This window comes from Scedosporium apiospermum (genome assembly GCF_000732125.1).
Source record: "Scedosporium apiospermum strain IHEM 14462 chromosome Unknown SEQ_SAPIO_0097, whole genome shotgun sequence".
NCBI classification, from domain to species: Eukaryota; Fungi; Ascomycota; class Sordariomycetes; order Microascales; family Microascaceae; genus Scedosporium; species Scedosporium apiospermum.
Genome location: NW_015971798.1, coordinates 137,697 through 150,615, shown reverse-complemented (window position 1 = coordinate 150,615; position 12,919 = coordinate 137,697). Strand labels below are relative to the sequence as shown.

Below are 12,919 nucleotides of genomic sequence, written 5' to 3'. Positions count from 1 at the left end.
AAGCGGGTGTTTGGCATGATCCTAGTAACGACACGGGGGAAAGAAGCCCCGAAGAATCGATAAACACTTTCGCCATTGCCTGCTCAAGCTCCAGGATCGACAGATAGAGGAAGCAGTATATCAGTGGGTAACATGGTGAGCACAGCGGCATTAGTACGCATGAGCACTTTTCCTCCGTGGAGGGAGATACCAGTGATGCTCGGGGAAGATTCTGGCGATAGTGCCCTTGGCACGAGCTCTCTATCCGCTCAGCCCTACGGAAACTTGGGCGCGGTATCTTGCAACTTAATCTTGGATGGCCCCCCTGCCAAGAGATGTGTCTTCCGACTGTAAATGCCAGGACCCACCGCGATGCGCGACAGGTGGCTTCATATCACTTCCTATTATAGTTCATGCTTTGTTCATGCAGAGAGCAATGCGGATGCATTTCCGGGCTACTTCCACATCTCTAGGAACACCGACGATGAATATACCAGCCCCCTTCGCTCCTTAATAGAGGCAGGTGGCGCGCCGACCAGCTTAATGAAGACCTAGTTATCCATGTAACCTGTGGTGGCGCGCTTCATCGCTTTGATAGGGGATGAGCTTATTCTCAATGAGGCAGCGATCAACCGCTCCGTGTTCCACGATGGAGTTCAGATATTACATTAAATCCCTACACTTATTTTGTGATATCCACATATTAACCTGTAACATCACACCAAGTCTGGCTGCAAAAGAACAGAAACGGAGACCACTCAGTGATTCTTGACAAGGTTGACTAGGTTCAAGCTGCGGGGAAGCTTCTTCGAAAGCCGCGAAGAGGAGGGTGGAAGCGGTGAGAGTACTTGCTTTTTCTCAAGTCGGGTTTCTACCACTTTGGTATTCTTCACAGAGGGTATTTCAGGTTGAAACCCCATCCTGGAAGGCGAATTACTTGGATCGATCCAGATGCTTACTTCGTACATGAACCATGAACTCAGCAATATCCGCGGATGCGAGTTGTATCGATCCGGAAATGCTTTGCTTTTTGCTGTCTCTCGCAGGGCGTCGGATCATCATTTTAGGAAAGACCGGTGTACGAGTCCGTCAAGGCCTTGTTCTTTTTATCGTGATAAAGATGGGCTTCCAGGTCGCCTCCGTCCAGCCCGAGGGTAGCATTAAACTATTAACAAGGACAGGGAAGTCCTGGCCATCTGGGGTTGGGTGGTCTCGTGGGGGTTGAAGCTTATGGAGAGAAAAAGACGTGGCCAAATGGTATCTCGGTCCTCTGCTCTGAATCAAATGGAATGATCGCCTCAGTGTCTGACATGGCCACTCTGGTATTTGGAGGGAAGGGGCAAGGAGATGGATGAGGGTGGTCGAAGAAACATTTATTGAGACCTGCATCCCTTCTCCTGCTGCGGATGAGGGTTCCGTTCTCTGCCCGCTTCTGCCCAACTCGGTGCTCATCATCAACCATCAGAATATCAGATCGAATAACTCTTTGGCGTCAATGCAATTATTATAGATTATTTGCCCATGTTCGACCAACCTCGGAATAGAATTTCGTCTGTGGCGAGATCAACTTCGTCGCTCACTCGCTCACCCCCACTCTGGTAAGTCGGACTTGGGAGAAGTCCGCAAGATCACCAGCTACCTCTTGTCACCCCGGATCTCCCAATAGAGCAACGCTGCCGTGTCACAAAAGGTGGGGAATTGGTTCAAAATGACGCCTCCTTGGAAGCACGATTCGGAGTTCGACAGGCCTTGTGGTGAGCTTGTGCTACGACGGATATCGCCCCAGCCCCGCCAGGATGACCGCGATGACCACATGCATTCCGGAGGGAACGGAGCTCCTACACTTCTCTTAACTTATCCCTCGAGACGAGCCGTTGAGACCGCTATCACTCGGGGACCCCCTTCCATCACTATCACGGCGCCCGAGTTGATGGTTAATGCCACGCTGGTGGTCCCAAAAGCACCCGGAATCAGGTTTTGCCCAGAGGTTCAGAGGCCAACCTTGGCTCGAGGGGCTGAAGTGGCTGCAGCCCGGTCTATTGATCATGCGCCGTCGGATTTCTTGGCCTTGCCTCAGTCTCCGCATACCGTGTCTCTGTTGATGGAGTTGAAGTGCAGCTTGTCGGCAGTCTTGGTGCGGGAGGAGCGCGGATACGAGCCGCTGTGTTCTAATGTGCCTGGAATGGATGAGGTGGTTCCTACTCCGGGAAATAGCATTATCGGTTCGCCGACGTGTGACGACCTCGAATCGTGTTCGAAAATAAGCCGGAGGCTACTAAACCCGGGGACTCCTGGTGATATCTGTTATTCAGGGAAATACAATCGAGCATGGATGACGAAGAGAGCGTCACCGTCCCTGCCCAGTCCGCCACTCCTATGCCAGGACTGCCCATCTTCTTCTCAGGGGTTATCCTCCGGCTCACGAAACCCGTCTGCCAAGGCAATAACGGGACCAGTTGACGAAGGAGAGGGCTGGGAGTTTCTTTCTACGCCAGTGATGGACCATGCTCAAACCTCGGATACCGAGTGTGAAATTGACTGCGCTGCCGATTCTTCTCTCCCTGGAACGCCGCGGTCATGCGCAACTTCAGACTCGGAGGAGGTACCTCTCGTACCTGGAAGCCCTTTAGAGTCTACATTGGAGAACTGGTATAAGAATTACAACAGCCGAGGCCTCGGCCTTTGCGAGAAGACTGAAGAAGAAGAATCGGACGATGACTTTTTATACATGGCACCAACAAAGATCCTGAAGCAAAAATTCGAGCGTCGGAACACGAATGCGCCCCCGCCGCAGACCACTGGACTCATCCGCGAATTACTCGCACAAGCACCAGGTGTGGACCAGCAACAAGAGAGCAGCAGCCACCAAAACGAGCCCAGTGATGGGACCACCGAACAGGAAAACACAGATGCCCAGGAAAGAGGAACGGAGAATAACAGCCCGCCCGACCCGCGGGGACAACAATCAATATATGCCTTCCGCACGGGACCGGTGGGATATTACAACGGCGCGGAGATCACGATTCCGATGGTCCGGGACCCGCAGCTTCTGGCCGGTCTAATGGGCGATGAGGCGGACGGCTTGGCGGGGGATGTTGGGCCGCTGGGGAGGCGACCGATGGGGATTTTCGAGATGACGAGGAGTCGGAGGATGTTTGAGAGGCGGGTGTCTGAGATGCATCTTAGGGGGTCGTGAAAGTGCTGTTAGGAAACGAGGGTTCTGTTTGGGCGCGGGTGTGGGGGGGGGGATGGGGACATAATGAGATTTCCACGTTTTGCGTACACGTCGAGGTTGGGTATTGGGATTGGGATTTTTTGGTGGGGTGGCTTCTTTTGATTTGATTCAGATTGGATGGGCTATTTGGTGCTCAATGTTTTAATGGTAATGTCTTTAACCCTGCAGGATTTGAAGTTTCCTAGCTGCGTTTGTCACGATTGATGGAGGATGAGGGAAGTGAGTTATTATGTGTTTGCTTAGAGCTGAGACCATCCCTCATTACTGTTCGTCTCATGTCTTTCACCAGTCTGCGGTGTATCAACCACACGAGTACTTCCGGAGACTCTGTCCAAGACCTGAGGGAAGAATTACAAAAAGGATCATAATTTAGGAAGGTTTGTGGGTGACCGGTCCCATCGCTATATATCTAACTGAATTTGATGTTTTCTACGGCGCATAAGGGAATCTTTTTTCAATGTTCCTCTTCTTTGCTCTCAGAGACCGGCTTCGGATCGGGCACGGAGTGGGCACCGCCAATCAATTTTTCGTCGGCGGCAGCGGCGACTAACCCCACCCCGGGCCGGTCTTGGAGCTGTGGCTCGGCTGGGGTTGACGGATCCCAGGCCGGTCCGTAACACTAGAATACAACCAAAATTCATTTAAAGCGTGACACGATTACTATTATGAAGTAAATACTGAGGGTACTTTGCAAGATGAAACTCTGTCTATTAGTTTGAATGCCACTCGTCATGCGGTCCTTCATACCTTTGTAAGGCTAAGTTGATTTTTGGACCGACATCAACTGTCTCGCCACAGTACTGAGTACTTCGTCTCTCTTGGGGAGCTATGACTCGCCAGGTTTTTCCTGAGACAATCAGGTATCTGAGCTCTGATTCGTGTTTTCACCAAATACTATCCCGAGTAGACTGAAGCTGTTCTTTACTTTACTCATGTGGCGAATTGTAGTTAGGATCAAGGTGCCCTCAATCTCTCCCTCCCTCTCCATCTCCGTCTTTTGATCATAATCCAGTGACTACTACACCTCAATACTTCGTCCTTTGTCCTGACTTCCAAGCACGAGGTTAGGCGATTGGTGAGTCGGCTTGCAATTAGTATGCCAGGGGTGGAAAGGAATATGTACGAAGTACGAAGTAGTCCGGGTCTTGGACAGTGATCGCCGATGTGACTTGGCAGACGCCAGACGACATTCGAGGGCAAGGTGAATGGACAGGACAACTGAACAGGGGCGGGCAGAGGTACCCCGGGTGCGTGGGACAGGGGGATGGTGGATCTCTGGGCCCAACTCCCGAGATTACGTGTGCTTCTCATGGACATAGGTACGTACATACAGGTACTTGTGTACATTACCATTTACAGTGCGTAAACTACGAATACACGTTCGAGTTACCTCAAACATTTGATCCTGCCCATCTCGACCTTCCATGCTAAAAGTAGTTTACTTGGACTGTCACAGGGCGAGACCGAAGCTTTAGTGGACCCAGTGAACCCAATCAAACAGGGATCATTCCAGGTTCTAAATTCATGAGACCTGATGTCTGCAATACGAAGTGTACAGTCTCGACCCCAGGGTAATCTTAGCTGGTGCTTCTTCAGGGTCCTATCCTGTTGTTGATCAAGGATTGAAAGAGAGCTCTCAGCTGCCCGGGTTGTTGGACTACAAGTACAGACGAGGACAACCCCTGGCGATCAGGTTCAAGAAATGCAGGCCCTTCCTTTCTAGTCGTGCAAGAGCTGGCCATGACGTGGAACGGTTGTGAATACGAGGTTTTTGGGATAAACTCGAGGCCTCCATATGCGGTGGCGGGTTGGCAATTCGGTCGGCATGCAGTTCCGTGAGGCTGGAGCGGGACAGTTTCGGCAGAGGTTGCATACTCCGTCCAAGTATACGGAGGGACCAGGTCAGGGTTGGTGTGATGGCCAGACCAGTAAGTTGAACGTTTTATTGATTACGAGGTAATATTACGCTGGAGACAATTGGAGTGGAATCCCCGAACCTTGTCTGAACTGTTGCGCAGTTGGGTATTGGATTCTGGGCGTTGGGACTCTCTGCCTTGGAATCACTTTCCCGGTTATCCCTGATGCTGGGTGCCTCGGCGGCCGACTTTGTTTTTTCGGGCCTCGACTTGGAGAATCCTTGTGTCTGAGGGCAGGATGCTGCTGGGGCGCGGCCATCGACTGAGCTCTTCATCGAGCTGTATGTGTACGAAGGTACTCACTGCAACCGATCAAGACGTCGGCGGAGCCTGTCCTGTCCGTAGTGGAAGGTAAGCAATGCATTGCAGATTTAGCATCAATCATGTCACTGGCACTCTAGTATTCCAACCTCGTTGTACTTCGTACTTCATGTTTTCTTCCTCGACCTCTATGAACTAGAGCCTCTGGGGACTACTGGTTGGAAGTTCTATCCCAGTCCAAGAGCTGTTGGCAGTTCCTGATCTGAATTGTGGTTTCAAAGATGTTGGTGCTCCTCTTGCATTCCTTCCAATCAAGACAAATCTTTTTGGTCGCTGTTAATGTTCTGCCTTGGTTGTGATTTGTTCTCCTCTGGACACTAGCTCACTGTGGAGATTGCAGGCGAGCTAGTCTAATTGTATGCGTACTATTGATAGGCGTGAAGCAAGAAGGAAAGCTTGATTGGTGTTGGACATCTCTTCTGACCTACTTGCGCTTCGTAGAGCAGGAATGAGGTATCGGCGAGAAGATGCGTCGTTGCCCTCGTAAAACTACGTGGTATTTCTGGATTATGCCATGCTCTCTCATGATAGAAGAAGAGGAAGCCGACGCCTTGTGGGGCATTGGAGGACATGTTGCAAAACGTGAACACTACAAGGAGGGAGATGAAGGTGAGGCCACGGACGTTGGTTTGCCCAGTCCTACAGTAGCACATTACCTTCACACGTTACCGAAATTGTCGTGGATAGACAACTAAATGGCCTGTTTGGTCGACTCTGCGCTTCAATTGGCGCATTTTACTTCGTAGTTTACATCCATTCCCTGCACCCTGGCCAGATGGCCCGCCAAAACATTGAACACAGCCCATCGACTGGATGAGAAGCAGCCCCTGAAGTTCAAGAAGAAAATAGGCGGCCAAGGATGCGTACGCAATCAACTGCTCAGCTTTCGTCCGTTGCTGAGCGTTGCTGGTTTCATTTGAGTGGGCGCCAACATCATGAGTCCAGGAAAACTCCAAAGGGAACATGATGAAACTCTTCAATGCATGCTCCTTTGGTGGGCCAGGACAGATGAGGGCCCCCTGTCGTGTCGTCGAGTTGATGCAGGATTCTGTGGGATTCGAATGTTGCAGAATGTACACAGGTACTTCGTAGACATCCACTAGAGGGAATTAGCTGCAGGTGCTGCTGTGAACAGACCTCAACGAAGTAAATCATATTAATGCTCAGTTAATTGAACCAAGTTTCTGTCTTGATCTCGTTTATGACTACGACATTGCCTCGAAATATTGATCTTGCCATCGAACAAGATGCCCTTTCTCCTCGACCCAAGATTGAGTTGATCTGTCGGGAAGGCCTCCGTTTCGTATCCTGCACGCATCGGACATGAACGAAGCATCCATAAGTGGATACTTCCGAGCCACGATCCGAAATCAGCCGTGAAGTCGTCGTTGTCGGTCGACGCAGAGATTGGAATCCAGCACTGAAAAGGTCCAAGTACCCATTGAAATTGCAGATCACTAATCCGTACTGTGTACTTCCCACGTCAACTTCCTTCTCAGTTTAGCGCAAAAGAACCCCTGGTCCCTGACAAGATTGAATGGTGCGCGGTGGCCCTGTTGGGTTGGTTGAGAAACATGTCAAGCCGAAATAGTGTGGATGGTCAATTTTAAGCTTTCCTCACCCTCCTGACGCGACAGAATGGTGATAGTTCAGAGACCTGAGTTCTGAAGTCGGCGAGGAAACGAGCCTCTCAAACCTGGGGAGATGTCTCGGTGGATTTGACAAGAGAGGGGCCAACAACAGGCCATGGCGTGTGGAGGATCACAAAATCAATTCGGATCAGCATGGTGGAGAAAGGTTCATATAATCTAATCCTGAGCTGCGTAAACCCAGACAATCATCCAGCTGGCTGGCTGGGTGGGCTGGCTGGGGGTGTGGGCGAAAGCCGGGACAGGCACAGACCGGGAAAAAGGGGGGTGGAAAAGTGGCGCGCCTGTGCTATGGCAACCACAAACTGGGAACGAATCCGGGGGCGGGAATGCGGAATGACAATGTGGGTGTGGGACAAGCAAACGAGACCAGTGTCCCGGTCTGCTCTTTGCAACAGACAGGGAGTGAGGCGAGTTTGTGGAAACGAGCAAATTAAAGCAACAAAAAAACCAATGGAACCAACCGAGCAGTGACAGTCGAAGAAAGAGTACAAGAACCCCCCTTTCTCTCCCACCTGCAGCCCCAGTCTTGGTTCCCTTTTTCTTTTTTCTTCTTTATCTCTCGTTAAGCTTGTCTCAACTGCCTATTTTCCGGTCCGACGCGTCTCAATCCACTCTCCAGCTCCAACCCCAACGACCTCTTCCAACGACCTTTCGTCTCTCACATCACAACTGCCAAAATGAAGTACTCTGCTGCCACCCTCGCCCTTCTCGCCGGCCTTGTCGCCGCCCAGAACCCCTTCGGCGATGCCGTCCCCGACTGCGCTGTACGTCCCAAATCCCCCAATCTCTGAACGACGCACCATCACGTCGTCTCCCCCCAGAAGCTATCTTTAACACGTTCCCCCGCTAACATACTCTCTTCAACACTCCCAGGCTAAGTGCGTCGTCGACGGAATCACCGCCATCGGCTGCACGGTCGAAGACACCGCCTGCGCCTGCACCACCGAGAACCTCGCCAAGCTCGCCTCCAACCCCACCCTCGTCACCTGCCTCACCACCTCCTGCACCGACCCCGCCGACCTCGCCAAGGCCGCCCAGGCCGCCAACGTCCTCTGCGCCGGTGCCGGCGGTGCCTCCTCCGAGGCTCCCCCCGCTTCTTCCTCCGAGGCCGCCTCCGCCACCGATGATGCTACCGCCTCTGCCACCGAGAGCGGCGAGGCTTCTGCCACTGCTAGCGATTCCGCTGCGCCTACTGGTGGTGCTAGCAACTCTACTGCTACTGGTACCGGTGGCTCTGGAAGGCCCACTCCTTCCAAGTCCTCGGGTGGCTCTGAGGAGACTGGTTCGGGTTCGGGCGACGACAACGGCAATGGCTCTGGAACCAGCGGAGCTGTTGTCAACGCTGCGTTCGGCGGTGTTGCTTTCCTTGCTGCCCTTCTCGCCCTCTAAATTGGGACTGCCGTGGTAGCGGGTGATTTTGAAGTTGTTGCCGGAGTTGTTGATTACACTTAATGGGATGTGGGTAACAAAACGTGTTATTTAATGTATGGATACGATTCGATGTATGGGACCGATGAAAAAGCTTCATTCACACAACTTTAGTAATTAATAGCCCTTCGAGGTTCCGCTGGTGCTTCCGAGAAAGCGCCAGTGGAATCCCGGAAGAAAAACTTTCTGAGAATATCTTTCTCTCGTCTGTGCTTTGAAAATAACCTTGGATATTGATGATGCCTTAAGTGATGCTATGGTCGTTGCGAGTTGTGGAAACCAAACAAACCGACGGAATAAGTCTACATGAGCATTAACTTTTCTTCATAACACTTAATCGTACCCTCCCACAATATGGGCTTCTGCTCTCTCCTGGCTTTCCCTCCTATGAATACTGTTCTTCACCCCCATCCGGCTCCATCTTTACGCCTTGGGCAGGTCAATTTCCACCAGCCAAGGGAAATGCGCAATCTTGTATCTCCGATCCAATATCGCCGCATTAAGAAACAAAGTCTGCTTCCCCCGCTCCACGAACGTATCACCCTCCGGCGTAATATCGAGCGGATAGCATCCCTCGGAAGAGAACTTGGCGTACTTCTCCTTCTTCTTCGCAATCTCCTCCGCGGAGTCATGTCGGTGGAGCTGTATCGAACTGACGTTTTCTATTGTGCGCGAGCGTTCAGCGTCGAACGATCCTAGGGTCTGCGGCGGCGGTCTCTCGGCGTCCGACTCCGAGTCGGAGAAATTATCGTGGTATGAATTCGTATACGTCGCGCTCGTACCGCACGTAGTACTGCCGGCGAAACCCTCGGTCCCGGAGGCACCCGCTTGTGAGCTGGGCGTGGTCTCCGCAGCCCAATGGCCGTAGTACGCTCCCCACGCCTCGTGGATGTGCCCGAAGCAATGGACACGTGGACGCGCCTTTCGAATGGACGAGAAGAGGATGGGACAACCTGCGTAGTCGCCGCTCGTAGCGTAGTCGAGGACGCCCAGCGGAGGGCCATGCGTGACGGCCAAGTCTACGCCTGGGGGTATATTGAAAGGATGGCCGCCGTCATACTGGAAGGCCCAGGAGCCATACGAGGGTGTCCAGGGACTCGTATAAAGCCGAAGCTTGGCGCCATTGGGCAGCTCGATCTCCTGCGCGCCCTCCTCGAGATACGTGATGCCCTTGTTCTCGGCGACGATGCTCTTCGCTTCCGCGTGCGAGGCGACGTGGCGGGCAAGCCAGACGAGGCTGGGCTGGTCCTTGCGCACGTCGTCGATGTTCTCCTTGATGTATTCCTGGTGCAGCGACAGGTCGTGGTTCCCCGCTATGGCGATCTTGACGGGCGCATCGATCTGGCGCAGCATGGATATCGTCGAGCGGTACTCGTCGGCCGACGACCGTTTCGTGAGATCGCCGCAGTGGATGACGACATCAGCGGCGGGGAGGGGATAGTGGAATGCCGAGCGCGAGGATGTGTGGCCGTAGAGCGTGCACGGCGACGAGGTGGTTTCGGTTTGCGCGGGGAAATGCTCGGTTGGTTTGATGCCGTGGGTGTCTGATATGATAAGGATTCTCGTCTTGATGGTGGGTGCTGCGGGGTCGGTGTGGAAGAAATTGGAGGTGGTGCCCGTGCCTGGAGGAGGGGCAGAGACGGCGGAGGAGGATGGTATCGGATCCATTGCAACCGTGGCCGTTGGATTTCCCTGCGTTTGATGAGAGGACGAGAGGCGGCGGGAAGCAGAGGAAGAAGAAGAGGTAGAGGCAAAGGAAGGGAAGGGGAGGCAGAGGCAGGTCCTTCTGAGTTTTCTCTTTCTTGTGCGATGCGGCGTAGTCTGAATGTCGCTGGCTGCTGTCGAATTGGATGCGGGTAAGGCGTTGGGCACAGCGGCCCGGACCCTCATGGAAAACCGATAAGACAGGGCGGACACCTTAAAAGTGGGAAGTGAATGGTTTGTTGTTTGTTGATTGTTTTTCTATTTTTTCCCTTCTTTTTTTGTCTGGTGTATTCCCCTCCCGGGGTCGCCGGAGGAAGGAGCGATATTAGAATGAAGTGGTTGGATGTGGTCTCTTTTAGGTAGCCGAGGAACCCATTAAAAAAGAGTCAAGTCTTCAAATAGCGGTAAGGCAATCTCCGAGCCTAGAATTCTGTTGGTCAAGACTAGAAATTGGCCAGGTTGGCAGGATCAATTTCGATAGACTGGATGGGGAGAGGATTCGTGTTGACAATGGGCGAATATACGAAGTATCGTGGCGGTTTGAGGAAGGCGATGTTGGGAAAGGTTAAATGTTTGTTTGTTCTCTGGGAACCCTCGGAAATGCTCATGTGTACAAAGTAGATGCCAAGATATTTGGCAGGAATACGACACCGAAGTAGCATCAATTGGGGGGAGTTGAGTTTTTGGAAGGGTCACTGGTCAGTTGGCAGTTCGCTGTCAGAAGGTGGGTGGCATCAATGCGAGCGATCAATGACGACAATGGCGGCGGCAGTGGGGCAGCAGCGACCAGACCTTTGCCTCGCTTCGCTAGAATGGATGACAGCTTCGGGCGCAAGGGTTTTACAGTGCTGCCTGTCGCTTGCTTCTGCCTCGTGCCGCACGATGCACGCCGCAGCCCAAGCGCAAGTCTAATGCTTCAGAACGTGGGAATGTGGTAACGACAGATGCAGGAATACCACTCTAACCTTGGGGGCTACGCAAACATCGGATGTGACATGTTGGGGTTGTGTGTTCCATGTTGGGTTCTAGAAGTGGTGTGTCAACTGTTTGTCACGGGGATGCCCCGCGTCATCTCATCAGCCGGCACGTGTTGAGAGATGGAGAGTTGAGAAATGAGAATTGACAATTGAGAAGAAGCCTACTGAGGTAAACTAATTGTTTGAAATGACGACACTTGTGTGGACTGGGTCGATTGGAATTTGAACTGGCCCAATTGAGCTTCTCACACTCAATGTCACTTCGTTTCCGGTCCTCCCTTTCATTTCACACCGTTTCTTCTTCGAATTTACCGTTAACTCTCCTTATGTAGCAGAACCTTTTATAGGGAAAATCTGACCACTGTCTGCTACATAGAATACGACCATAGCTCACAGGAGGTTCCTGGCCCCGTTTGCTCTACTGTAGGGGCGCTTATAAAACAAGCCTTGGTCTCAGCCTTGACAAACCCAGATAACGAGGCTGTCCTTGATCCCAGATCTACGCCTTGACAATCCCGGATGATGGAGTTGTCCTCGATCCCGGATCCGGGCGGAAGCTCGGCGTAGCTGGGCCTCCTAGTATCGGGTTTGCGGTTTGCTGCGCATTTTCCCAGCGAGTCTTTCACCTCGGTGCCAAGGATGCCGAAGATGTAAGCTCATGAGTCCAGAAAATAGGATACGATGTCTAGATGGGATGTATCTGAAGCTAGAAAGAGTGACCGCCCGTAGACCTAAGGCCCTGAACTTCTCATGTCAAAAATTTTTTTGAGACAGGAAAAGATACCTCCCAACACCTAGCAACTTTTTATAGGTCCAATCGATATATCTTTTATCCCTCGCCACATACATACTCCACCTATTTAAGGACTACAGATACTTACTACCTACTATTTTAGGATTATAAATATCTAGAAAATTTTAAGCTTTATTAGTATAGTAATTATATTATAAAATATAATAGAAAATATTTTTTTTATTTAAATTTTTTAATTTATTTTTATTAATTAAAATAGCTTATCTTTAACTTATTTTTATTAATTAAAATAGCTTATTTTTAGTTTTTTTTTATTAATTAAAATAGTCTAGTTTTAGTTCTTTTTTATTAATTAAAATAGCTTAATTTTAATTTTTTTTTATTAATTAAAATAACTTAATTTTAATTTTTTTTTATTAATTAAAATAGTTTAATTTTAATTCTTTTTTATTAATTAAAATAATTTAATTTTAACTTTTTTCTATTAATTAAAATAATATATTTTTAAAACTTTAATAATATTATAAATATATTATTATTAAAAATAGATTTTTTATCTAAGTAAAAAAAGCTTATTAAACTACCCTCCTTACTACTACCCCTTTTACTATTACTTATATCAATTTCTCTCTCCTTACTACTATTTCCCTTACTACTACCTATATTAATTCCTCCCTCCTTACTACTACCTCTCTTACTACTACCTATATTAATTCTACTTCCCTTACTATTACTATTATAATTATTATTATAAGTAAGCCCTATAATAAAAACTCCTAATAAACTAAAAGATAAAAGCTATATTCTATAATCTATAAATCTTAAAATTAATTAATACTTATTTAGCTAAATACTTAATAGCTATAAAGCTAGCTATATTATAAAGTTAAAAACCTTATTAACTACTAATTAGTTTTTCTAAAATATAATTATAATTTTAAAAAAAAAGTTTT

The 12,919-nt window shown here is 49.8% G+C and overlaps 1 protein-coding gene and 2 pseudogenes across 1 annotated transcript; 2 read left to right on the top strand and 1 right to left on the bottom strand.

Annotated features, from left to right (window-relative positions):
• Positions 1–1,687: 1,687 nt before the first annotated feature.
• Positions 1,688–3,175, top strand: SAPIO_CDS5108 (annotated as a pseudogene; the record flags this gene model as incomplete).
• A 4,605-nt stretch (positions 3,176–7,780) lies between these two features.
• On the top strand, positions 7,781–8,492 carry SAPIO_CDS5107 (uncharacterized protein; the record flags this gene model as incomplete). The annotated part of the gene is made up of 2 exons (XM_016787499.1): positions 7,781–7,867; positions 7,977–8,492. 2 exons carry the CDS (start codon positions 7,781–7,783, stop codon positions 8,490–8,492), a joined length of 603 nt encoding a protein of 200 aa, XP_016642830.1.
• Positions 8,493–8,954: 462 nt separating this feature from the next.
• On the bottom strand, positions 8,955–10,199 carry SAPIO_CDS5106 (annotated as a pseudogene; the record flags this gene model as incomplete).
• Positions 10,200–12,919: the final 2,720 nt, after the last annotated feature.